The 27,541-nt window shown below is 36.8% G+C and overlaps 1 protein-coding gene across 26 annotated transcripts in view; it reads left to right on the top strand.

Annotated features, from left to right (window-relative positions):
* Positions 1 to 27,541, top strand: part of NRXN3 (neurexin 3) — a 2,041,643-nt gene that overhangs the window by 1,318,675 nt on the left and 695,427 nt on the right. For 3 of the 26 annotated variants that reach the window (XM_074289877.1, XM_074289872.1, XM_074289868.1), the window contains exon 1: positions 25,109 to 26,628. The exons of 20 other annotated variants lie outside the window; for them this stretch is intronic. In XM_074289877.1, coding sequence (XP_074145978.1) covers positions 26,373 to 26,628 — 256 coding nt within the window. In that variant the 5' untranslated portion in view covers positions 25,109 to 26,372. Of the gene's footprint in view, positions 1 to 25,107; positions 26,629 to 27,541 lie in introns of those variants that run through there. 3 more of the 26 variants (XM_074289871.1, XM_074289870.1, XM_074289869.1) reach the window with 2 other exon arrangements.

Raw genomic sequence — 27,541 nt, 5'->3', positions numbered from 1 at the left:
TCATCTGTAAAAGGAATTGGAGAAGGAAATGGCAATCCAAGAAAATCCCAATGAGATCACCTAGAATTAGACATGACTGAAAGGACTAAGTCAGAGAGAGAGAGAGAGAGAGAGAGAGAGAGAGAGAGAGAGAGAGAGAGAGAGAGAGAGAGAGAGAGAGAGAGAGAGAGAGAAAGAGAGAGAGAGAGAGAGAGAGAGAGAGAGAGAGAGAGAGAGAGAGAGAGAGAGAGAGAGAGAGAGGGAGAGAGAGAGAGAGAGAAAAGGAAGAGGAGCAAAAGGAGGAGAAGAAGAAACACCATTTTTTGTTTCTTTTTAAAAATAAAAACAGTTGGTCTAAAGTCACAAAGCTAGCAAATGTCTGTGGTAGATAGAATTCAAACACATTTCTTCCTGACTCCTAGTCCAGCGTTCTACCTTGTCTACCCATTCTCTCTCCCAGTAGAAGACTGTAAGCTATTTAAGGGCAGAATTATGTTTGCCATTTTTGCAATGTAAGCTTATTGTAAATATCATTTAATATATTTTACATAATCGATACTTAATAAGTTTGCTGAATTAAATGGAATGAAATATTTGGAGCTGAGATAGGATGGCTGAGCACTTTATACTACAACTATTTATTGCTATTAGGGATAACATTTGGTTTTGTCATTCTCAAAGAGATCGTTCCCCAAATTAAAGTTCTCAAGATACCTGTTAAGTTTTAAGCTCTAGAGAGCTAAAAATGAGTATTTTCCCCGGTAAATCACCAGTGCAGCATTTTCTGTAGCACAGCGCCCCCTAGCACTATCCCATCCAGATCCATTTGGGTTTCCAAGGAAGCAGTTACTGCATCCCTGAAACAGCTTTTGCCACTTGGGGTCCTAGGATGCCCAGGAGCACAGACAACTAGCACATGTCTCCTGGGAGAGTTTCATGCAAGCTCAGAGCAGCCAAGCTGAAGAAAGAGTACTCTGACATCCTATTCTGCTAGAAGGAAAAGCAGGTGGCATTCTCTCCATGTTGCAATTGAATTAGGGAGTCCCATTAATATTGTCAAGTCAACTTAACTTAATTTTCCTAACCTGCTAATGAGATTCCTTTGGAAGAAGAAGCAATGGAGATGTAGGTAGAGCTCTGTTAGCCAATATTTAAACTCTCCTGTGTGTATATGTAACAAATGAGTGCAGTAGAATGGTGTTGGGGGGGGGGTTGCTGTGATACATCTCAATGATTTCTGAAACCAAGTTCCTGCTTTTTTATTTGTATATGAATTGGGTGGTCTTTACTAGCTTTGAAATAAAGAATGTTTTCAAAAGATCTGCATGTCTGGGAAGAAGGTGATAGGCTCATGAAGCTGAGCGTGGAACCTGGATTCCTTAAACCTGAATCAGAAGGTAGAGATCTGGAGGGGGAGATGTGAGATAATTTAAAAATAAGATACTGCCAAATTCCCTGCCAACTTCCGTTCATGCTGAGTAGAGTGTAAGTAGCAAATACTGTATTTCTTCCAGATGTCGGCTATTTAAAGAGTTCTGTTCCATGGACAGCAATTGCTTGAATCCCTGGTTGGGTTGGGGGGTGGGAAAGGAGAAGATTTAACTTAGCAGAAAAAAATACACTTATATGTAGTGAATGTGCTTATGTATTTGGCAGATAAGGAGAATAACTCTGAAGAAACAAATATTAAAGTTTATGTCCTTTGTCTTACCCAGTGCAGACTAAACTATAATATTAAAATCCATAAGCTATGGAGACAGCTCCCTTCCCCTACTCCATCCCTCAATATTATCCCTAAGAAATCAATTTCTAGGTCAATAAATATTACCTGGGGCAAATGTTTCTTAGAATTCAACTTAAACTTCTCTTTATACAATTTTACTTTTTTAAAAAATAGTAATCTTGAGATTTTTATTAGCAATTGACTGAAAGTACACAGGACCTGTTAAGTTTTTCAATTAGATGGTAGAGGATTTCTTTTAAAACTAGACTTAATTGACCCATTTAAGACAGTGATGCCTGGGAGGGAAAGGTTGGCTCAGGGAGGTTTATATCTAATGAAATTTGTGATGTTGATGGTCTCACTTTTATTATAGAAAATGGCCCCCACAGGATACATTTTATAATAACATTACTTCCAAATTTTAATATAGAGAAATCTGAAATGTTCTTTAGCCCATTTGATATTGTCTCATCTTTCTCTCTTTAAAAATCCCAACTGGAAGTTCACGAAAAAGTCTTGATTTCTTATTTTTCCAGATCTAATTAAGGGTTAGAAAGGCAGGAAAGCAGAGTGAAAAGAATTCTACAGGCCATGGATTCAGTAAAATTCAGATTAAAGTCCTATTTCAAATAGATTACAATTGGTTAGAGCAAGACAATTAAGTTTCAGGCCCCTGAAAAAATCTTATAACTATACATTACAGAAATATTGCTGATATACCAATGATAAAAGTTATTTTCCTATCTGAAGGTAATTTTTCATCTACTGATCTAGACCAAGGCAAAAAAATCAAATGCAGAACTTCATTCCCCCACAACACACATGCACACATACACAAACACATACACAAACTCTTCTCTCAATTGTGTGCCTGCCTCTTGCCTAAACACCCATCTCTAACTTTCTCTCTGGCATCACCACTCTCACACCCTCCTTCCCAACACTTTTCCTCATCTTAATAATGTATTAGTGTAAAATCTGTATATACCTACAAAATAATAACATTTTGACTTCTGGTCCTACTCAAAATGGGATGTGATTTAGAAGTAGACCCAGATCAGGCCCAAGTTTCTCAGTGAACTGTGGAATGGGAGAGTTGTGGAACTCTGAAACTTCTAACACTGGTCAGTCTGATTCATGACGGCCTGTTAATTATATTACCATTGCCAGGGCTAATTCTACTACTCCTTATTAGGAGGTAACTGAATAATTTTACTACTTAAAAGCATTTGGCATATAATAAGAATCAATTGAGCTAATTTACTAGGTGGAGGTATAATTATTAAAGTGTAAAAATCTAGACTGAGGGTAGTTAGGCAAAGCAACCACCTAGGACAAAATATACAGGAAAGAACTATGAGTAATATTTTAAAAGCTATTCATTTGTATGAATGCATTTATTTTAAGTGCCATAAGATGCTACTTTATATAATACTTAGATTTTTTTGAATAATCAAATTACATATGTTAACAGTCAAAGTAAAAATATCTGATAGGTATTAAGCTCTAGAAATAATTAAGGATTTGTAATTTGGAACTGAAATTAAGAAATAGGGGACACATCACAGAAGGTAGTTCAAGAGTTACATAATAATAGCCAGTCTATGTATGTAGTCAAGAGAAGAGAGAAACCCAGATTCTATCCCAGGAGAGGGATACTCCTTGTGATGGAACCCTGAGGAGGGCCACCTGGAAGAGGTATGAAAAGCACTACATAGCAAAATCTTCCAGGACTATAGTGGCCTTAGGGTAGATGTCTACTATATTGGCATTCTAGTGTGTGCTAGTTACATTTCTCTATAATATTAAGGGAGAATGAGTTCCATTGGTAGAAGTCAAAATTTCTAAATGTCTAGAATATAAAAAATGCCTACTAAAAATGGGGAAAGGATCTCTTTCTAGAGCCAGGTATATAATTATTAAACATGTTAGTAAAATTAGAATTATGAGACCATTTAAAATTGATTGGTTTAACTTTCCTTATTGATATGCCAGAGATTTTTACTTTGAATGTCTAAATTTGTCTTACTCTACCCATTTGACAGGAGCAAGAATAATCAAAGTATAAATTGGGTTTCAGATATGTTCATGTTTATGCTAGGAGAGAACAATTGTTATGTTTGTGGGACAAAAGAAATAAGGGATCTATCAACAGATCACTGACTATATACATCCTAGAATATAGAAAAGAGGAAAGTGAAATGGAAAGATGTTGGGGGAGGGAGGAACAAAGGGATAGTAATTAGAGGGAGAGGAAGGTATTAATTCCAAGGTCAGTATTAGATGAACCCATCTCAGTTCTCTTAGGGGAAATGTGGTGACTTCTTTGAATTGCTTTGAGTTCACTTCATCATAACCTCTAATGTGAATTGGATGTCCAATAATATAGAAAAAAGTATCACCTGAACCTTTATTCTGCCAGCTCTCCATTGCATTTTAAGAAGTTGAACAAAAAGATACACCCAGGTTAAAGCTCACCCAAAACAGAATACAGTGACATATACTTTAAGTGTATCTTTGAGCATCAATGTAGTGTGTGTGTGTGTGTGTGTGTATTTTCTGCAAAGGACCCAGGTTAAAGAACCACAGGAAGAAATAAAAATTATGATAACAAAATAGACAGCATTCTTTTTATTACCTGTGTGTTGCTACTTTTAACCTAAATCACATCATCTTATCTTTAGTTTGATTTTTATTGCTATTTTTTTGTTTATGACATTAAACAGGAGTACAAGATATTTGTCCATGTTTCTCCTCTTATTTCCATCTCTTGATATCATACATATAAATACTTAAAGGTTTTGCCTGATTGACATTGAACTCATCGGTTTTTCCTCATTATTCAAGGTGATTTCAAAGTCTTTGGAATGTTTACTCCTTTGTCCTCCTATTTCCTTTTACTCCTCTCCAATTCTGAATTACTGTGTTGAGTTAAGAACATATACCTTAGGAGATATTCTTGGATCTTCTCCTTGGATCAGTGAACTATCTTTACAAAGAATGGGAAGAAATTTGGAAGAAAGTTGTATTGAGTACCATCACCTTCCATTTCTCCCTGCCTCTCTACCTCCCTCCGTGCTTTCTCCTTTTTTCTTCTCCTCCCCCACCTCCCATTTTCTTGATCATTCTTTTTGTTCCTTTATACCCTTCTTTCCCTTCTTTTTTTCTTCTTTTTCTCTTTCCCTAGTCTTGGATTAATTTCTCAGTCTCTCTGAAAAGATGATGGAATGATGGTGACCAATGAATTGATTTGATTAAAAAAGAGTCTCTTTTGAGTTCCTTCCCAAAGTTTGTAAATAAACTTACTATTTCTGCTTTTACTAATGACAGTGAAAGGTTAAACTACATATAAGCATATATGTGTATTTACATACATACAATGTATTTAATATGTATCTATTTATTTCTGTTCACTTAGCACAAAACTATTTCAGTCCTAATTTCTCTTTAAAAATTATTAATATTTTATTATCCTCGAATTACATGTAAAATAATTTTTATCATTTATTTTTAAAACTTTTACAACTCCAAATTTTCTCTCTTCCTCCCTTTTAAGTGAAAAGGCCAGCAATTTGATATAGATTATGCATTTATAATCATGCAAAACATTTCCATATCAATCATGTTGTGGGAGAAAACATAGCCCTGATTTCAAAGGGGAAACCCCAAACAATATATCTGAAGAGGTTGTATGTATTCATTTTACAAGAAGTTACCTATAGGTTTGAGTAATGGGATAGAAATGAGCAAAAGGAAGCAAATATCCTAGACTGTGAGAGGGTAGGATGGATAAAAATTCCTCCGTTACGCAGCATTGCAAGAAATGTAACTCAAGAGTTTGATCATTCAAAGCCCATGAAATTAGACTAAACAAAGAATCTAAGAGACCACAGCCAGGAGCCCTCCTGACAAATCCTGATCCTCAACCCCCACAAGCCACCTACATTCTAGGCGTGTATTGTCTCTGCATGATTTAGTATCTGGTGCTATTCTATAGTTCTCAATTTGGGGGCTGAATTCTTCAGCCTCCTTCCAATGTTGCAAAAATAGAAAAAAACAGTATCAAAGTCACACTACCACCTCTTTCTATTCCCTCCTACATCCTAACAGAAATATATCATCAGATCTCCACACACAGCACCCCCACCCCAACATACACACACGTGAATGCACACACACATCCCTTCTGAAGTTGAAAAAGAAACGGGTATCTATCTTTGACTCATCTCCCTGCAAACATGGCATTGCAACGTGGAATACCAAGGTAGGGGGTGCTCTTTGATCACAGTATTTTGCAGAGAAGCTGGTGGAAAAAGGAATCCTTCCTAAATATATGTTTTTTCTCACCGGTCATCAGGATCTGCCTTCAGCTGAAGCATTTGAATTTCCCACCTGTATTCCCCAGATGAGAATATAGTAGTGCTCACAACATCAGAGTACGGACAGAGAATGAGCTATTTAAGAGGGAGAGAACAGAGATGAGAGTTCCTCACTCGGACAGAGGCAAATCTTTATTGACATGCACAAATGGCCAAAGAAAGCAGATGGCTTCTCGGGCAATATTTCTATTGTCATGTCCTGAGTGATTAAGAAACTGGAATACAACTAACTTGAAGGTCTCAGCTGGGATAGCTCTCTGCCTCAGGGTTTATTCCTGCTGTTGTGGTCCTGTCTGCCAATTGGCAGTATAACTTGAAAGCTGGGAGACTGAAAATCATTTACTATTCTCTGCCCCTTTCCCAATTTCCTAAGGATGATCATTTAAGAAATGAAAATTAGCTGCTACTTATTTTTGACCAAATATGGCATAGCATGTTTTATAAGGTAGTAAGTACAGTTGTTCCTTTCACATTATGGAGGTTAAGGGTGTGGCACCCTCACTATCTGGAAAATCCCATGTTGAATTTTTTGACCTTCATTTCATACTAGGTTAATCTGAATTATTATGGTATTAAGAGATAGAATATGCTAATATTATTCAATAATATACGTGTATTTTATGCATTTCTAAGTTTCTATTTTTTGTGGATAACACAAAACTCCCCCAAATTTCCCAGTTAATTTTTTATGCCAATCAGCAAAACCACAATGGGGAAAATCACTTGTGGAAGGGATAACCGTGTTGTTTCTTAGTTACTCTAATTTGGGTTCCTTATATAATATCCTTTAATGGCATTATCTTATTGGTGATAGGTATAGAAATCTACATGTATAATTTGTGTATGTGTTGTCCAAAGGAGACAGCAGAATATAAAGGACTTTTGATTTGTTTAAATCATTCTGAAGTCAAGGGGAAGGTGAGAAAATTAGAATATTTATCTGAAAATCTCTTCATATTAGTAGAGATCTATATATACCATGCTTCTGGCTATGAAATCTTAAATCTACTAAATATATCAAACATTGATTAGGGGTCAAACAAAAGTACTTCAAAGGGTAGTGGAAGAAATCATGGGTTGGCATTTGAAAGACCTGAATTCTAGGTAGGACCTTGACATTCATTGTGTGACTCTGGCCAAATCATACAATCTCTTTAGGGCTTAATTTCCTTCCCTGTTAAATGAAGGGATTTCATTAGAGTTAAGCCTCTCTACCTATTCCTTCATCATAGCTCAACTAACTGTACATCAGTGAAGAAATTTTAAGTTCTAAAAAGGGACCAATGACAGGGGGAAAAAAGATCTTTTGCTTCCAGGTTTACAAAATTCCTTCTTTACAAGAAGATCATGAGGGAAGGCGATGTTATAAAAAGTATGTTTACTTTTATAAATCAGTGAAGAATAAATATTAATTTGTCGAATGTGGATCTCTGATTTCATTAATATGATAGACTTACAGAAGGAAGTATATAAATTCCTTCTAGTAATGCAAACTGGCAATCCAGAGGCAATACCTGAAGTTAGGCCTTCTTGAAATCTAAGGCTAACCATTCATGGATGCTTTTTTTCTCTGATTTAGACATTATTATTTAATCATTTGTTACATGAAATGCCTTTTCACCAACCTTTCCCAATACTTTGTGGTACTAGTAGTTGAAAGTTCATGCTTAAGAAATTGTTGCTTTTAGAGGAATACACATTTATCACAGTGCTTTATATTTATTTTATTATATATTTAATATTTATTTGCTTTTTAAGTTAATTACATTAAATTGTATATCCTTAAAAAGCAGAAGAATTGGTAGGAAGAGAAAATAGGACATTTGAATCATAGCTTATAAACATTTCAGGTTAGTTTTCTCTGCTCTATTATCCTTTTTTCCTGTGACCTTAAAAGTAAAACAGAGAAATGTTCTACATATCCAACCAGATGTGCCAGAAGACTAGAGTGGCACTTTTGGTGGTACTTTTGATCTGACTGTCATGTTGTCCTCTATGGTGGAAGCTGGGAGAGGAAAACAAAAAGAAAAGTGCTTCGTAGCCTTTGATTTTTCAATCATTCCTAGTTACATTTTTTACCCACTGACCTATGAGGGATGCTCTAGGTAATCATATTTCTATACCACCCCATTCTCCCAAACACAAATATAATACCTCATAGTTCTTTGGAAGGGTTAATGATGCTTCAAATATTGGCACCATTTTATAGGGAAAAAGATAACTAGATTTGAAGTTTTAAGATCAGGTGTCAGGTTCTGACTGCTGCTTCTTATTATATAACCTCTAACAAGTTATTCAATGTCTTTGGGCCTCTATTTCCTCATGTGTAAAATGATGGGTTTAGATTAGGTGATTTCTAAGATCTCTTCTATTACTAAATACTATAATCACATTAGCTAAGAAAGGAATATTTTCAAGAAGAATAGTATGAGATAATTATTGAGTATTATGATTATTTTTAAAGCATTCCCATGATTCTATAACTATTTAATTCATTTTTACAATGAATCAAGCGTGATTTTTCAATATTAGAAACTCTTTAGGAGTTCCAAACCATCAAAATCATATCACACACTCCTTTTGTCCTTCCAACTTTAAATGCTCTGACCTTCTATCCATTCATTTTTCTCCACCCGGACAAAGTATACATATTCTGAAATTACATCTATCAGGCTGTATGACTTGCATACAGGCTCTCTACTTCTACATAAGCATTGGAGGAAATGGTTCTCTCTTTGCCTGAATTGTTCTAAGATTTTGTCACTAAAGGCTTTCTCTTTTCCTTTCTCTCTCTCTCTCTCTCTCTCTCTCTCTGTCTCTGCTATCTTTGTCTGTCTCTGTCTGTCTCTCTGTGTGTGTCTCTCTGTCTCTCTGTCTCTCTCTCTCTCTGTGTCTCTGTGTCTCTGTCTCTCTCTCTCTGTCTCTCTGTCTCTGTCTGCCTATCTGTCTTACTATATCTGTTTGTCTTAGTTCCCCCCTCTCCCTCCCTCCCTCCCTCCCCCCCCCCTCTCTCTCTCTCCCCCCCCCTCCTCCTGCACCTCTCTCTCTCTCCCCTGCCCCCCTCTTTCCCCCTTCCCCTCCCCCTCTCCCTCTTCCTTTCTCTCTCTCTCCCTCTCCCTTTCCCTCTCTCTCTCTCCCTCTCTCTCTCTCTTCCCCCTCTCCCTCTCTCTCTCTTCCCCCTCTCTCTCCCTCTCTCTCTTCCTCTCTCTCTCTCTCTCTCTCTCTCTCTCTCTCTCTCTCTCTCTCTCTCTCTCTCTCTCTCTCCCTCCCTCCCTCCCTCCCTCTCTTGTTTCCTCCCTCTCTGTTTCTGTCTCTATCTCTCTATATCTGTTTGTCTTTCTCTTTGTTCCTCTCTCTCTGTGTCTCTCTCCCTCTCTCTCTCTTCCTCTCTCTCTCTCTCTCTCTCTCTCTCTCTCTCTCTCTCTCTCTCTCTCTCTCTCTCTCTCTCTCTCTCTCTCTCTCCCTCCCTCCCTCCCTCTCTTGTTTCCTCCCTCTCTGTTTCTGTCTCTCTCTATCTCTCTCTATCTGTTTGTTTGTCTTTCTCTTTGTTCCTCTCTCTCTGTGTCTCTCTGTCTCTGTCTCATTATCTCTCTCTCTCTCTCTCTCTCTCTCTCTCTCTCTCTCTCTCTCTCTCTCTCTCTCTCTCTCTCTCTGTCTTCTCTCATTTTCTCTATAGAGACTAAGGAAACCAAAGCAAATGTTTGTCAAAGAATAACTATTTGCTAGGAAATGAGCAAGTACATTACCAATAAAGCCAGACAAGTAGGGGAGAAAAGAAGGGAGGTAAGAAAAAAAGGATAAAAGGAAAGTAGAAGACAGCAAGAGGCAAAAAAAATGTAAACAGAATCATAGAATTGTACAGTTACAATGGAATTCAAGTTTCATATATGCCACATGCCTCTGCCATATTTTACAAATTACTTAACCTCTCTAGGACTCAGTTTCCTTATCTGTAAAATGAGTGAGTTAGACTAACTCAAAATCCATTATCTTTTCAATTTCCTGACTTTACAATGAGAAGACCGAGACTCAAGGATATTATTACTATATGTAATAATATAATAATCATAGCTCACATTTATATAGCATGTTACATTTTACAAAGCATTTTCCTCATAGTAATCTTAGAAAATATTATTCTCATTTTACATATGTAGAAACTGAGGTTAAAAAGTTGCATAACTTACTAAAAGTCACATATACCCACATAGCCAGTAAATATTGAATTCTGGCCTTAAACCTATATCTCCTGACACCTGGTCCTAGAGGACCAGGACATTTACATTACTAAAATCACTCATTATAAATTGACTAAAGAGACAAAAGAAGTATACTTTCTTGAAGTGTGACTCCTGAAAGACTTGAGATTCTCTCTGACGGAAAAAAAAAAAGAAAAGAAAAACCTCCTCTCCTATCTCTTGTGGGTGAAAATTAAACTCCATTCTGGCTCATTCTGACTGATGCTTTAATCATCCATTGTAAGGTTCTTTTTTGGACTAATGTCTCCAGGGAGCTTCACTCTTTAAGGATCAGAAGTCACGGTTCATCAGAAGCATTTCCCCAGCACTCAGTTCCCAGGTTGCCAAGTACCTTTTAATACCATAAATTCATTTGTGTGATAATCTTAGATCTCGGTGTGAAGCAGGATAGGCTGGCTGTCTCTGGAAAGGGGTATCTTCTTTGTATTCTTATGCTAGTTACAACAACAAGGTCAGGGTCATGGGAATTCACAATCCACATATATCAGTTTGGATTGGAAAGAAGAAGGGAATACCTTCAAAGGAAAGAACTAGAATTTATTTTCTACCAATTCTATTCAGACTTTGGCATTTTAGCTGATGCTATCAACAAGAAGAGAAATAAGCCTAGAGTTTTATAAGAGGTAAGTATATTGTCAGTGTGGACATCGCTGTACTGATGTGCTATTCTAAAAGTCATTAGCTCAAGAAGGAATTGAAATGCCTCTGTAGAGATTATCTGTACTTTGGATTATCTATGACAACATCTGAATCAAAGTTCTTTTCTAAGCAAAAGTGATGTGTGCTTGCTAACAATAAATTATTAGTCAAAACTTTAGAACTTGAGAGGTAATGCCCAATAATCTTTAGTGAATTCCAAAGTTAAAACAAATATTTGACATGCACTAATAGGTATAAATAATTGAGAGGGACAAATATGTGTGTAAGCTTATATTTATATTTCTATATACACTCATTTATATGCATATGTATGCCTTTATGCATATGTATATATACACTAATATATATGCATCATAGTATTTGTAAGTAGATACGTGTATGTATATACATGTATGTGTGTATACACACATCTATCTATTTTTACTATCAACATAGCTAGATGAAAATTAGGGGCCATAGGCAATAATCCCAATTGAATAGACATAGCTTTCAACTGAGGCAATATGTGCATGCACATGTGTGTATTGTGGATCAGTTATATTATTTCTTAGAAGAGGGAGACTTTTGACTTGTTTGAGCAAATTACTGTAATAATAATAATAGAATATATAGGACAAAAATTCTCTGTGTGTTTGTGTGTGTGTGTGTGTGTGTGTGTGTGTGTGTGTGTGTGTGTGTGTAAGACAGAGAGTGACAGAGACAGAGCGGGGGAAGAAAGGGGAAAAGGGAGGGAGAATAAATCTTTTCCTTTCAGAGGACTCATTAGTATCTGTGCTCAGACCTCTAGGTTTCCCTGCTGGGAAAAAGCAGAGTAGGGTGAGCAACTGAGTGTACTCTCTATGTAGCAATGGGCTCTTCACCATGAAGAATGTCGTCTCAGAACACTGGAACAGCTGCTGAGTGGGAGTTTCTACTGGAAGAACCAAGGTTTGGCATTTAAAATAGAATCATAAAGTTAATATGTCTAGAGACAAGTTGAGCTATACACAGGAATGCAAAATGAAGCTCTTTTGCAGCAATATTGCCTAACCCTTGTAGGGGCGTGACATTAAATTAAAACTCCTCCTCCCCAAATGGGAAATTTGGATGGAAAGAAACATAATTTCATTATTAATGCTTGATACCTTGTAATTTGTAAGTCTCCACATTAAGCCAGGGCTACTAAATTTTTTTTACTTCTGGGTGATACTGAATGTGAACTGAATCATAATGATATTTATCTTTACTGTGCTAAAGCTTTGAGTAAAAATTATAATATGTGTTTAGAAACCCCAATTTTTTTACTTTGTCCAATATTAGCTAATCTTGATTTTAGGAGAATTTAGAAGCTCTAGTACCGTGCTTTTGAAATAGATACATCTATCAGTGACATAAGCTTACGTTCCAAGTCACAAAGCAAACTTTACAAATGGGTTCTCTTGTAGCCCACCACTCCAAAAAATACCTTACTCCTACCCCAAAATATTGCCTTCAAGAGACTGCTTAGATATTATAATACTTCCAATGTTAGTTGGAAGTTCTTAACCTGGGGTTCATGGATAGATTTCAGATGGTTTTAGTGGAGTTTATCAGTTTGGATAGGGAAAAAAAAAAAAACATCTTTATTGCACTAACTTTTATTTTCCTTTGTATTTTATTTTATGCATTTAAAAATACTTCTGTAAAAGGGTCCCTAGGTTTCAATATATGGCCAAAAAAAAGTCCACGATTCAAAAAAAAAAAGACTAAGAACCCTTCAAATAGAGTAATATTTTTTTCCTCAAGATTTCTTTGTTAGCTCTATTTATAGTTGCTTAAATTTAGAGGAAAAGAGATCACACAATTTAAGCCTGCTTTACTATTATTATATCATATAATCACAAAATTTCAGCACTGGAAGGGACCTTAGTAGTTATATACGCTAATCTTTACCTGAAAAAAGAATTTCCACTACAATACACTTGATAAATATCCCTCTATTTCTGAAATTCTCTTCTGCCTAATTTTTGTCTCCTGGTTTCCCTGGCATCCTTCAAGGAACAACTACAACCATCCCTTACACAAGAAACCTTTCTCAAAGGTCCCTAATGCTACTGTCTTTCTCTTTTGATTCACTCCACTTTAACCTGACTATATCTTGTACATAGTTGTTTGCATGTTGATCCTCTCATTAGACTTTCAGCTCCTTGAGAATAGAAACTATATATATATATATATATATATATCTTTGGTAAAAGCACAGAAGAGTGCTTGGTATTTGGCAGTATTGGCAGATAGTAGGGACTTAAACACTTGTTGACTGATTGTTCATTTGGTCTTTGCTCGAAGATCATCATTGAGGGGAAATGCAAATCCTCTCTCCTTTTTTGATAGTTAGTGTTCAATCATTTAGTCATGTCCAACTCTCAGTGACCCTATGGATAGGAACACATTCTTCTATTCTCCACTATCTCTAGAAATTTATCCAAATTCATGTTCATTGTTTCCATGACACTTTCTAGCCATCTCATCCTCTTCTATCAAACTGTGCATACCATTTGACCCAGCAATGCCATTGCTGAGTATGAATCGCCAAAAAAAAAAAAAAAAACAGAAAGGAAAAGGACCTACATGTGTAAAAATGTTGTAGCAGCTCCCTTTGTAGTAGCAAAGGATTGGAAAAGAAGTAGATGCCCATCAATTGGGAAATAGCTGAACAAGTTGTGGTATATAAAAGTAATGGAATATTATTGTTCTATAAAAAAATAATTAACAAGTTGATTTTAGAAAGGCCTGGTGATGTTGAGTGAAACTGACATTTCACAAACTGATGTTGAGTGAAATAAGCAGAACCAGGAATACACAATAGCAGCAAGAAAGTATGATGATCAACTATGAAAAGCTTGGTTCTTCTGAGTAGTTCAGTGATCCAAAGCAATCCCAATAGACTTTGGACATTAAATGCCATCTATATCCAGAAAAAAACTAAGAAGAAATTGAATATAAGTCAACACATGCTATGTTCCCTTCTTTTTCTATTTTTTAAAAAAATCTCTTCCATGTTTTTTTCCTTTTGCTCTTATTTTTCTCTCCCAACATGATTCATAAAGCAATGTGTATTAAAAATAAAAAACTTACTATGATAAAAAGAAAGAAAATAATAAGCAGGTATTTAGATACATGTGTATTGGTGAATATATTCATTAAAGGGCATGTGATAACTCTGGCCTTGTGATTTTATTGACATCCGAAATAATGTTAGCATATGAAATGTATCTAATTTCTTTTAAGCTTTTTCTGTAGGGCGCATCTTACAAATCTAGAAAGATCAGAAGTTTCAATTGGCACAAAAATTTGCTTGCTCCTTCAGAATCAATCAGTGAAAAAACATTTATTAAGTGCTTACTATGTGACAGGCACTGTGCTAATGGTTGGAGTATTTTTAAATTCTTGTCCTTTTATTAGTATTGCCATTCATCTTCTTAGGATAATACTGTTTTGCCTGATAAGGCAAGCAGCTCTTTGCATTCTTCACACAGTAATGATTATCATTAGATCATAGTATTCAGAGCTGGAAAGGAACTTAGTTCTTTATTATATGGATGAGAAAGCTAAGGGCCAGAAAATGAAAATGACTTATTAACTATCACATGAGTAATATGAAACAGTAAACATGTGAACCTAGCTCTTTCTACTAAATCACACTAAATGAAGAAGGCCTTTTCTAATCTCAACTCCCCCCCCCCAAAAAAAAAACCTGGATATTCTTCACTGCATTATCCCTCATTATCCCCATTATAAGAAAAGCTTAGGACATAAAGAAGGCTACTTGTAAGAGAAATGGTATTAAGTTTTATTCCATCTCCCATGAAGATTGATCAAGAAGATTCTATATTTTATCTACATATAGGCCAAGCATGGAAGAAATCTATTTTTGCAGAAATTGTTGCCTGAACCCACATCCATTTTTCTCTGTCTAAAATGACTTATTTATTCCTAATTTACCTTCATGCTAACAGGTCCAAAATTTGATGTCATAGAGAGAGGACTTTCCATAATCATAACCATGCTGCTATATGTTGTTTGTGGACTTGGGGGAGCATATGCCCACTTTAAGTTTATGAAGCTTCTAAATTCCAATCAATTTTCTTCATTCTGTTTACACAAAATTGGTTGCTTTGATGTCATTGACTCAAACACAAAGCATGGATAAAACAATAAGGCAAAAAAAGAATAATCATAATATTTACTCAATAGAGGTAGAAGCAGGAATAATAATTTAAAAAAAACTTTAAATCTATTCATAAACTTATGTTATACTCCTCCCAATGCTGCAATGTCTGGGGGTGGGGGGAGAAAAGAAAGAAATGTGGGGAAAAAAAAGAAATTTAGCAAGGAAGCATATGGGTAGGGAAACCCTTGTGCCCAGGGCTACTTGTAACTATTGATAAGAGACCTTGATGTCCTCAGATTCTTTAGAAAATAGTCTGAATCATGCATTCTGAACCTGCTGGGTAAAATCACAACTATGTAACTTTTAGGGTACTGAAATAGTGAAAGCTTCTTAATTCATAATCTACCTTGATAGAAACCTGAGAAAGTACTATACTTTTTGAGTGATAAACAGTCACAGTAGCCCTTCAGATCTGATTTATTTCTCCTTTGTCAGCTGCAGCAATAGGACCATGAAGACTTTACCCAACTAATTCTTAAGCAAGAGATTTTGTTTTCTTCAATTAATTCTGAGCAAAGGCCTGCCTCTTCACATAGCAAAACATTTTCAAAGTCTATCTTTTCTCTCTTTGTTTTCTCCTTTCAAACTACAGAATTCAATAAAGGAACACAAAAGCAAACCCCTAAGAAATTCTCCCTCTCTTTGGCTTTAGATAGTACCAGAGAGTAAGCCTACCATTTCTCAGCCTATCAGTTCTCTCCAATACCATGTTTCTCTTCCAATCAGCATAGCTCCCAGCGAAACATTTGCAAAGCCTGCTTATAACCCCAAAATGGTTGCTTGATACATAATTTATCATCTACATGCTCCAAAATCCTGAAAATTATAATTATTAAATAAACCAAAAGATGACAGTGCATTACAACCTTCTTTAGCTCAATCAGGACCCTGCCTTTAAACATATCCTTTCAGTACATTTACATGAGGGACAGTTTTATCTCAGGTCTTCAAAATAGTCTATGTGTCTCCACAAAGTTTTATCTGAGAAATTATATTTTTTCTCAAACTGGATTTATTATCATTTCTTCTACAAATGTTGTTTTTCTGCCCTTTTCAGAAACCAGAATGTCTTTCTTTGAAAGGGGCAATACTTTACCTATCAATATTCAAGAAGGAACTAGATAATGCACAAGAAAGAACTTGCCATTTATAAATATTGGTTAATAACAATAATTCACATTTGTATAATGATTTTTGATGGTGAAGTACTTTGCAACCATGAACTTGTTAAGTAGACAACACAGAAGTTATTATTTTTAACCAATGAGTGAAGAAAACAAGACTCAAATTAATAAAGACTTGTCCAATGACACACACTTAGTAATGGGGCCAGGACATAAACCCTTCTTTGTATAGTTTCTGGAATTGCCACAAGTTGTAGAGGGATGATGTATAGTCCATAGCTATAGACATTGAAGTCCAAATCAAGTGTACAAGTTGTGTAACATTTATGAGGCTCTGTTTCCTCAAATGCAACTTGATTGAGTTGATCTTTGAGGTATCTTCATGGTTTAGAGTTATGACCTTCTGGTCTGTGAGGATATATTGCTTTCAATTCAATCCAGTATAAAGAAAAGGGAAAGAAGAATCAATATGAATCTCTCAATATATTTTCTCATCCATTAATTTGAGTTCCATTTAGTAAAACTAAAACAGGAGGGATTGTTTTTGAAGGCATGTTTTTAGACCAGGATCAAGAGCGCCTATAGAATCATAAAGGAGATGGCTGATGTAAGATGGTTTTGTTCACTAATGTCTTGGACTTCACATAGTTCTGGGCTAAGAAAATGAGTATCAATTTGCTGAAAAGCAAGGACATGTTTAGATGCTCAAATTTCAATCAAAGGTCCAAATAAAGTTTTTTGTTTTTGTTTTTGAGGAAAGGATGTTTCTGGGTTTTTCCCCCTTCCTTATGGTTTAAAATGTATAAGAAAAACTAATTGTAGAGGATAACTTAGGACTTTTTTCCTCTATGGAAAATGCATGAAACCCTTCAGGATAGCATGATTCTTGGCCCAAAGAGTATTTTGTACTTGTCTTGAAGAAAGATTTCTGAAACTCCAGACTTCTGTAATTCATCCACTTCAAGTCTAAAAGCAAGAGAGCAATCATTAAAAACAAATAAATAAACAAAAAGTTGACATAATGTATACCTTTCCCAAACATCCAAGTATGTTAAGAAGTCTTCCTATAAATTAAAATACTTATATAGGTAATATTATTCAAAAAATAAAACTTCTCTAACAATACCCCATCCAAATGGAAAATATAATAATAAAAATCTGCCTTTATCCCAGGATGGCTTTCTTAAATAAATGAAAGGAACTATGAATTGTGGGGCTATAAATATATATAGCTGACACCCAATAAACCAGAGCAGAACAAAGTTGGACTATTTTATGATGATGTCACTGGAATCCTGGGATATATTTATAGCTATGTTAACAGTCAACTTATTTTAAAAGAATTTTTTATTGTCTTTCAGATTAGTACAATTTAGATCTACTTCAGTCTTTCTTCATTTCTCCATTGTCACTTTTCTGTCAAACTTACCTTTTCCTCCACACTCTGAAAAAATCTAATCTCTGGGATTTTCTTTTGTTATCAGTTGGAGAAAGAATTCTGCCTTTTAAGGGCTTGAGTTGTATATAAGAAACAAGATGAGTTGCTTTTTTCCCCTGATACCTCCATGACCCTTCTCTTTCTGAGCAGTCATGTTAGACCAATGTCTTTGACAACCAAGTTGACAAGTGTCACCTGCTGGCAGTGAAATGGCAAGGTAGTTTCTAAGATTCAGTGAGTGGTGAGCTCCAAATATGTTACGAGTTGAACACAAGTTATTAGTCCACAGGGGTACTGGTTAAGGATATTATGCAAGGCTTTTCTTAGAAAAAAAATTGGTTTCTAACACTTAGTCCATTCAGCAAATTTGCTTCATTCTTGTGTAACAGGAAGGTCAAAATTGTGTAGCAGGGTGGCAAAAATTCCTCAGACATTTGTCTAGGGGAGATAAAGTAGTTGAGCTTCCTAATATATTCTAATATAATAGAGGCTGGCCCCAGATCCATGATGCTAGACTATTTTATTCCTTAGGCAGCACTATAACAAGATAGAAGAGATTAAAAAAAGTCAGGATGCAGAGCAACTTATGGCAAAGCTCCCTGGAAAAAGTTATTATTATTTTCTAATCTATGTGTAGGAGAATAGATAATAGAGAGGTCCCATATCATATTGAACTATCCATTATATATAAGTAGATATCTATCGATAAGGCATTGTTAACATAAGATCTGTGGAGGAACTAGGTAGATGATAGATAGACAGATAGACTTATATATACATATATATATGTATAACAATATAATTGGTTTCCTTTGTGATTCTTTATTTTTATTTTAAAAATGAAATTGTGAAAAGAGATTCAGAGGTTTCATCAGACTACCAAAGGGGTCTATGACACAAAAATGTTTAGAAAAATGAATACAAGGGATAATATTATAAAATATATATATATATAAAATATAAAAAAAAAAAGGTAGAAAGATATGAGATGATAGATAGTATGGATAGATAGAATAAGTGACAGGATTTGAGGATGGGATTGAAATAAGGCATGTTTGTAGGCAATACCAAAGGGGTCTATGACACAAAAATGTTTAAGAATCTTTGTAACAAAAAAAAAAAAAAAAAAAAAAAAAAAAAAAAAAAAAAAAAAAAAGAATCTTTGTAACATATGGGCTGTAGTGTATATGATCAAAGGTAGTCATCTCCAGCAAGGTTTTTCAAGTTGTGGTCCACTGAGTCTTCTTAGGGATGCTTGATAGGTTTCCACAAGATATTTCATAAAGGTATAAGATTTTATGGTTACCCCGTCCTGTTTTAGATTTGTAGAAAGATCTCTTTAACTCGAGTTCTTCTCTTCTCTCTGAAAATTATACCCTAGTCTTCAGTCTGGCAGTGTGCTTATTCCCATGAGCAATCAAAAGACTCATCCAGCAAATGCTCCGAGTGTTGTTCTCAACAGGTAGAAAATGTATTACATTTGTTTTGCTCAACTTGGGAATAAGAAAAAAAGGAACTGAAATAGTTTATGAGGCAACATTTCATGGTGAGGAAAGCAGGGATGTTGAAGTCAGAAGACAGAAATGGAGACAGAGCCAAATTTTGAGCCAAAAGACTTGGGTTAATATCTTGACTATGATTCTTACCATCTGACTATAAACAAGTCCTTTCATCTCTATTAGTATTGCTTTCTTTCTCTATAAAACATGCAATAATAGTATTTTTACTCAAAACTGTAATTAGAAATTCTGTCAACTGAATTGGGGGGTGGGATATAGATTTGAATATATGAACTATAAAATCCTCCCAAGGTGCAAACAGACCCAACAATGCCTTCTTCTTTTTCCTAATCTCTAATCAACTTTTCAAGGAAAAAAATGAGTTATGTATGCTTTGAGGGAGAGATCTCAAACCTCAACACTTAAGTCCCATTGGGTAGAAAGATCCACTGTTACCACTCTGTGGTGAGAGACAGCAACCATTAGTCAACATGAGACTGCTTCTGGGAGAAGGATCTGGATGAGCCAACTGGAGAGAAGCTCCTCTGGAATTTGGCAATAAGGAAGTAATTGAAGGAAGTAAGTCATCTGTTTAGTTTTATATTTTGATTAATTATTCTTGCCAGCTGGGTCAATTGCCTCTACCTGCTAAAGGAGCATACCTAATATCATTCCTTTTTTATTTGAGGATAACAAACAAAAACTTTGGTCAATCTAGGATAAAGCTCTGATCACTCCCACCTTATATCATGCTACTTTCCAGCCTTGTTGTGAGGAAAACATTTTGTAATTGTTATAATAAAGTATTTGGGGGCAGCTAAATGGCTCAGTGGATAAAATGCTGGGCCTGGAGTCAAGAAGATCAGACTTCAACTATGGCCTCAGACGCCAGCTATGTGACTCTAAGTAACTCACTTAACCTTTGTTTACCTCAGTTTCCTTGCCTAGAAAATGGGGATAATAATAGCACCTACATCCCAAGATTGTTATAAAAACCAAATGAGATAGTAAACACTATTTAAATGTTAACTGTGGTTAGTTTTATATTATTATTATAAATCATGAATAGTTCAGTGGATCTGTGATCAATATGAACACCAGGGATTCAGATCACAATTTATCTACACTTTCTTACCTCCTAAAAGTTTTACCCATGTCCTCCCATAAATCCTTAGGAAGTCCATTCAACACAGTAGAAAACTTGTTCCTGGTCATTTTACATTGCATGGATAACAACAGAGCATGTGAACTATTAATCTGAGGTCCTTTCACTATAGAACTTACTATATGATTGGGTCATTATAGAAATGTAAGCAATTATGACCTCTGATTTCTGATTTGTAAAGTGATTAAGTCCAAGGTTTGGGGGAGAACAATATATTGGGTTGGAAATCTTTTCCCAATTCCCATATTTTATCTTATATTTTTGATATATTATTTGTAGTATATTATATTTTTGAGAAAACTATACAAAATGAAGAATTACTTATTTGTTTAGTTAACAAGGATTAAGTTCTGAATTGAGAAATTGAGTTCTGAATAGATATATGAATAAGTGGGACAGAAATACTTTAATAGGTGAGATATTTAAGGAAGTGTGTGATCTGGGTACAACTTGAATAGAGCTGAGTAAAGAATAGATCTGCTTTTAGCCATGACAAAGGGGAGAGGATCATACATTTCTCCCCACCCTGCCAAAAGTTCTTGAGCATGTTGCTAGATTTTTTCCTATCATAATATTGTTTTTTGGAACCCAAAGTTAGACTGTCTTTTATCCCACTCAGTCACTAATTTAGCTTCTGAACCTCTTTGGTGCAATTCATCCCCACCTTTGTCTTCTGCTCTTCCTGCTTTCCTCCTCTAAGTAAGTGCCTCTGGGCAGGACAATGAAGTGTACATGTGCGTGTGCATGCATGCATGTGTGTGTGTGTATGTGTGTGTACATATACCCAGTGTAGTTATACTCTATATACTCTAGTGATATCTCTTTTCAGATGTGCTTGCTACTAATGTGCTACCACATGGGCTACAGCTAACCTAGTGGGACATGATTCTGGTCTTTTACACAATGTCCTAAGATGGTTTGCTCTCATTAAATGCCCATAAATTAGCATAAGAGAAGAAAAGGTAATAAATTAATAATAATAATAGCCAACATTTGTATACCACTTTATATTTTATTATTTCACTTCATAATCATGACAACCTTGGGAGATAAGTGTTATTGTAATTATAATTCAGAAGACTGAGGCAAATAAGTTAAGGGACTTATTTAGAGTCACACTGTTAGGTGAAGATATGAGGCTGGATTTGAACTCAAGCCTTTCTTATTCTAGGCCCAGTGTTCTAGTAACTATGATAGAAAAAAAAAATATATATATATATATACATGTATGTATAATATATTTATATGTTCTAAATATAATTATACATAAGTATATATAACAATTACATATACATATAAACATGACTATATATATTATTTATGAATGATTAACTTAAGATCAGAAAAATAAAATGACAAATTGGGGGAATGCTTTTATTATGGATAAATACTTTTTGTTTTTCTGCTCTATTTGAAAAGAAAGAGTTCTCTAACATATTATCCTTCTGGTAGTAAAGGAGGCAGTGTAGTAGAATGAAAAATGCTTTGGTTCTGGACTTAGTAGTGTTCAAATCCTCTATCTAACATTTACTATCTCTGTGATGCTGGAGAAGTCAGGGAACCTCCCTAAACTTTATGTTTATCTCTAAAACAAGAGATGGGAACAGTCTTTGAGCTATGCTCTCCCATTATCCTTAACTGTGTCTCTACCAAATTTCTTTATGGGGATGTCACAACCAACATTGGTTGATTTTTATGCAAAGAGAGAAATAAATAAATTATAAATATGATGAGTTAAATGAACAGTTCCAGCTGTGATATGCCCGCAGCATTACCAGATTTGGGGGTTACATTAAGTATTTATTTTCTCTTTACTGCCTAACAATGAATCAATTGGGAGGTTCATTTATGCTTTCCATGTTTCTTCTGCTAAGTCAAAACATGGTTCTAAAAAAAGGCTCAATACCCTTTTAGGAAAAAAAAAAGCATATTAAAGGGAAAGGTAACCTGTTTATCAGCCTTCTATTGTACCTGTCTTTCTCTATAAATGCCAAGAACACCCATATGCATTTTTTAAGTGAGACAAAGAATATTAGGAACATGTAGATATGTGGATGAGTATACAGGGATGTTGAAGGGGCTTATAATATTCTTTAAAATGAAATATTAAGATATATTCCTTACTTTTATGCTGACAATACAATTGAGCAATTAGGGTGTCCTGCTACCTCAAATTTCTATTTGTTATGTAAGGAGTTTCATGAGAGAATATATGAGATATATGAGAATTCCTACCAGAGAATTTATGATTTCTAAAGAATTGTTTTAGTAGCAGAGGTCTATCAAATAATGCAATGATCCTGTGATAGATATGTACCAGAATTTAGCTTTGAATGAAGTCTTATGATTCTATATTCAATGGTCTTTCTCTTGTGTTATTGTGGTCTCTCTCCACTATACAACAATGGTGATGAGGGGCTTTCAGGCTGTGCACTAGAACTCTGTACAAGACTGTTGGAAATAGTAATATTTAGTATGAGGCCGGTGTATATCAAGGAGTTTTTAAGGTCAAGGAGTATGGTGCAGTTGGAAGGAATGCTATATTTGTAACCCAGTGATCTATGCTCAGATTCTGGCTCTGCTAGTGACTACTTGTGTGACCTTGGACAATATATTCCTTTCTCTCAATCTCAGTGAAATGAGGACAGGTATGGGGAAGACATTAGACTAAATATCTCTAGGTCTTTACCTATGATCCTATCTATGATAGACCATCTTGCACATGATATTTCACTGGACAGCTCCCAAGCCATTATTTCACACCTATGATCCTATCTATGATAGACCATCTTGCACATGATATTTCACTGGACAGCTCCCAAGCCATTATTACAAAAGTATCTACCCTCCTAAAAGGATATTATAGTGGAGATTTGTAGGATGAAGTGACATTAATCATTTCTGTAACTGTCTTTGCTAAAAAAAAATTATTTTAAAACCTTCTCCGAATAGGTTGTTTTTAAATGATAGTACCAGGAATAGTCAAGAAAACCCTTATTTAGAGGCCAGAATACCAGGTGACTTGACTTCATCTGCAACTGCCTGGCTGTTTGACCTTGGATGCAAATCATCTTCTAAGCACCTTAAAGATTCCAGCCCCTCTCCATCAAAAATCCCAGGAGGGTAAACATTCCAAAGATAAAATAATAGTCCTCAGATCCCGGGATAATAAAGCTTTATCCCTTGTCCCTTTTTTGGAATCCTCAGGAATTGTGTATTTTAAAAGGTGCTTTGAGTTCAGGAAAAGAAAAATGCAGCATAGATGCAAGGTAGTGAGTGCAGTGGCTTAGTGGGCAATCAGATTAACTCCAAAATGGCATTTCTTTCTCCCAACAGAATAAACAAATAATAGCCTCAGGACTGGTGAAGCAATCATGACCAAGACCCTTTCAGCCTTGGCTCTGCTGTTTATTGCTTCTGCTTCATTCGCCTTGAGGGAGAATGTTACCCATTCTCTGGCATGTCACTGCTAAGAGGTACAACTGCCCAGCACCATTCTGCCAGCAGAAACCTGGGCGAAGTTCCCCTCTTGGTGTCACAGATGGTCACACTGTTTGGGAAGCTTTTCCTTCCTCCCGCTCTAACTGCAGGTACCACCTGGATGCCAACCTAATAATGTGCAATCTTATTTCTACTTCCTGAGCATAGGGCATAAATTTGCAGACTTTCCTCTTCCCCTAAGAGGTTGGGGAGGATTCTTAACCTCCCACATCATCTTCTCTGACTCCTATCCCAGTCTCTCCCCCTCCATGTCCTCCCCCCACTGCCCTATCTTTGTACAATGCATCTTTCCCTTTGGGGCTCTCCTTTTTTGCCAGGAGACCGGGTCCTAGCTCTCTCGGAAGTAGTTTTCGAGGCCAACAAGCAAATTAACCTTTGGACTCTAAAATTCAAAGGGAGATTTGACTTCGAGTGTACAGAGGTAGAGACAATATCCCTGTGGGAAAGCGGGGGAATCAAAAAACCCGGAAAGACCCTCAGCCCAGGATCCACTGTGTTCTACATGGTCTGCTGCCTCAGACTTTACATCTTTCCAGCAGCTGAGATGCGAGGTGCTGCGGTCCTGCCCTCGCATTGGGAACTAAGACTCTTAATTCCAAGGAGAGAAGGCTGCCCTGAGGAGAGGGTTGCAGAAGAAGGGAAGAACTGGAGGCATCGCCAGCAACCGCTTTACTCCTGCTGCTGACTCAAGGGGTTTTATTTTTATTTTCTTTTCTGGTTACTTCGTTTTCTGCCGCCCGGTCTCCCGCGTCAACCCCATCTTCCCGTCCCCACCCCCACCCCATCCCGACCTCTTCCTGCCAAATTGCAAAAGAATCCTCAGTCGCCCTAGTTGATTTAATGAAACAGAGAAAAAGGAGGGAGACAAAGAACCAGGACACACACACACACACACACACACACACACACACACACACACACACACACAGAGTTGCGAGTGTACAAGACACCACGCAGAGAAAGAAGACTGGATGGATGTTTGGACGCGGGGGATAAGGATGTAGAGACTTGCGTTGTTGGAAGGCAGGAGAGAGAGAGAGAGAGAGAGAGAGAGAGAGAGAGAGAGAGAGAGAGAGAGAGAGAGAGAGAGAGAGAGAGAGAGAGAGAGAGAGAGAGAGAGAGAGAGAGAGAGAGAGGGGTGTGTGTGTGTGTGTGTGTGTGTGTGTGTGTGTGTGTGTGGTGTGTGTGGTGTGTGTGGTGTGTGTATGAATGGAGGGGTATGGGGGTGGGCGCAGAGCCCAAGGAGAGGGCTGGGATTTCAGGTCCCAGTTCCAGCCCCTCCTTTCTCAGGAACCAGCCAGTCCCCTCTGCAGAGTGTTCTGGCTTCAGTGATTTGCTCTCCCGAGTGTGCCCATTTGCATACGGCTTGCCCATTTGTGAATTTGGCTTCCTAACTCCTCGCTTCAGTTCACCTGAGCTCCAGAGTTCCCCTCACTTTGTATGCGCCAGCCCCTCTGCCTTCTTCTTCGGACTCCGCGGGCACTGCTCTTACTCGAGCATCCCTCCCTTTCCCAGGATCCCACCCCCTACACTCCCCTTGTTTCCGTTTCTGTTTCTTTTCTTTCTTTTTCTTTTCATAGTTGTTGCTGTTGTGGTCTTCTCTTATCCCCCACCCTGCTCCCCTTCTCCTCACCCCCTGTCTTTCTCTTTCTCCTCCTCTTCCTGCTGCTGCTTTTCATTTTGTTGGGAGACCTAGGAAGAAACGGAAGAGGATCCGTCAGTGCCCTACCAGATCGCACAGGGTTAACCACAGTCTCCGTTCTCTACTGCCTAGAATCAGAGGAGGAGAAGAAGGAGAACACCCCCTCCTTTCAACACCCCCTCCCCCTTTTTGCTTGGCAGTTCTGCATTGCATCGCTTGGTAGTGAAGAAGCAAAAGAAAAAAATGTTCAAACTCCTTGGATGTTGGGATACACTAACCTAAACCTCACTTGGGTGTTCTGCTATTCTGCTGTTTCTTTTTTGTTTGTTTGGTTTCGGGGGGTTTTCCCGCTTTTCTTCCACATGTGATATTCTTGGAGTTTTGGCAATTAGAGTCATCGGGATCCTGGGTACCTAGGAGGAAACATCACAATTGGAATACTGCTGGAGCCTTTCGTGACATGTGTGGTGTTCCCCGGCTCACCAGAGGTTTTGTACATCAGGGTGGACTCTGGCAATATAGGTTCATTCAACACTAGGGGGAAAGGATCGGGTTTTTCTTTATTTATTTCTTTATTTTTTGTTTTGTTTTGTTTTGTTTTGTTTTTTGTTTTGTTTTTTGCCATTTTGTATCTTTGTCTCTTCCCTCCGGATATTCACCTCTTGCTTGTTTTGAAAAAAGTGTGTCCCTCACTCCTCCAAAGACAAACGCCTTCTTCCTGCTATGATGGGCCTCAGGGCATCATGAACTTCATTTTTCTACCCTGGCTGGAATTCAGACTGCCCATCTGTAGTTCTGCAGTGCATTGACCATGCACCTGAGAATACACACAAACACCTTGCCGGGACGGAGCTCGCCTCGCCGTCCTGCCTGGACCCTTGGGATCTGGTCCCTCTTTTGGGGATGTATCGTCAGCTCTGTGTGGAGTTCTTCTAATGTTGCTTCATCCTCCTCTTCTTCCTCTCCAGTGTCTCACTCTCAGCATGAGCACCATTTCCATGGCAGCAAGCATCACTCAGTGCCTATTTCTATCTATCGTTCCCCTGTCTCCCTTCGAGGAGGGCACGGTGGGTCTCTACTCTTTATCCTTATAACTTGTCTTAGCTTATGTTTCAACGCTTTCCTTCAGAAAGAATTGGGGGTGGGAGACTGGGAGAGAGTTCTTGATATGAAAAAAAAAAAAAAGAATAGAATAATATAAGTGAATGAGAGATAAATGTCCCTTTCCCTTTAAAGGCTGGCTTCCTCTCCACTCCTATCACAAACCCTATTTTCTTCGAGCCTTTTCTTTTCCTTTATCCCTTTCCTTCTTAGTCCTAGAAACTTTTTTTCCTTCAAAAATTTCGTAATGGCCCCTAACTTCTTATATAGCTGTCCAGTGTTGTACTTTGAGAGTGAATTCATTCATCTTCCTTTTCTTTTTCCTTTTCCTTATGTTAGTCTTGTTTGGAAAGCTAGTCTATAGGAAAGTTAAAAAACAAACAAACAAAACAAATAAAACAGATCCTTAGATCTTCAGAATGAAATTAATTGAGCCGATTAACTCCTGTGGATCATTTTGTACAGCTGTAGATCACAGAAAGAAGAGTCTTACTTAAGCTTGGGGAACAGAAAAGACAACAAATAATCAGTGTCCAGTTTGATTAACTCTGGCAGCTTTATGTGTTCCTCTGTAACTCTAAAAGCTAGTATTCTCTAATACTGTACATATTCTGCTGCATATATTTATGAGAGAGGAAGCATGATACAAAATAAGGTTAAACCCATTTGCAATTTACCCCAGTGGGCTAAGCTGCACACAGTAATAAATTTTGTTCAATATTTGATGCAGATGTGTGAGAAGATGCTAGGGTACACAGCATGAGTGTGCATGTCCATATATTGTAGGGGAATATGTATAATGTGTATGTTTGAGTTAGAAAGGATCTTTTTTTGGTAAATATATATTCAGCTCTCAGTGGGCCATCTCTGAAGGGTTGC

This window comes from Sminthopsis crassicaudata, chromosome 2 (genome assembly GCF_048593235.1).
Source record: "Sminthopsis crassicaudata isolate SCR6 chromosome 2, ASM4859323v1, whole genome shotgun sequence".
NCBI lineage: Eukaryota > Metazoa > Chordata > Mammalia > Dasyuromorphia > Dasyuridae > Sminthopsis > Sminthopsis crassicaudata.
This window is presented reverse-complemented; position numbering and strand designations above follow the sequence as displayed.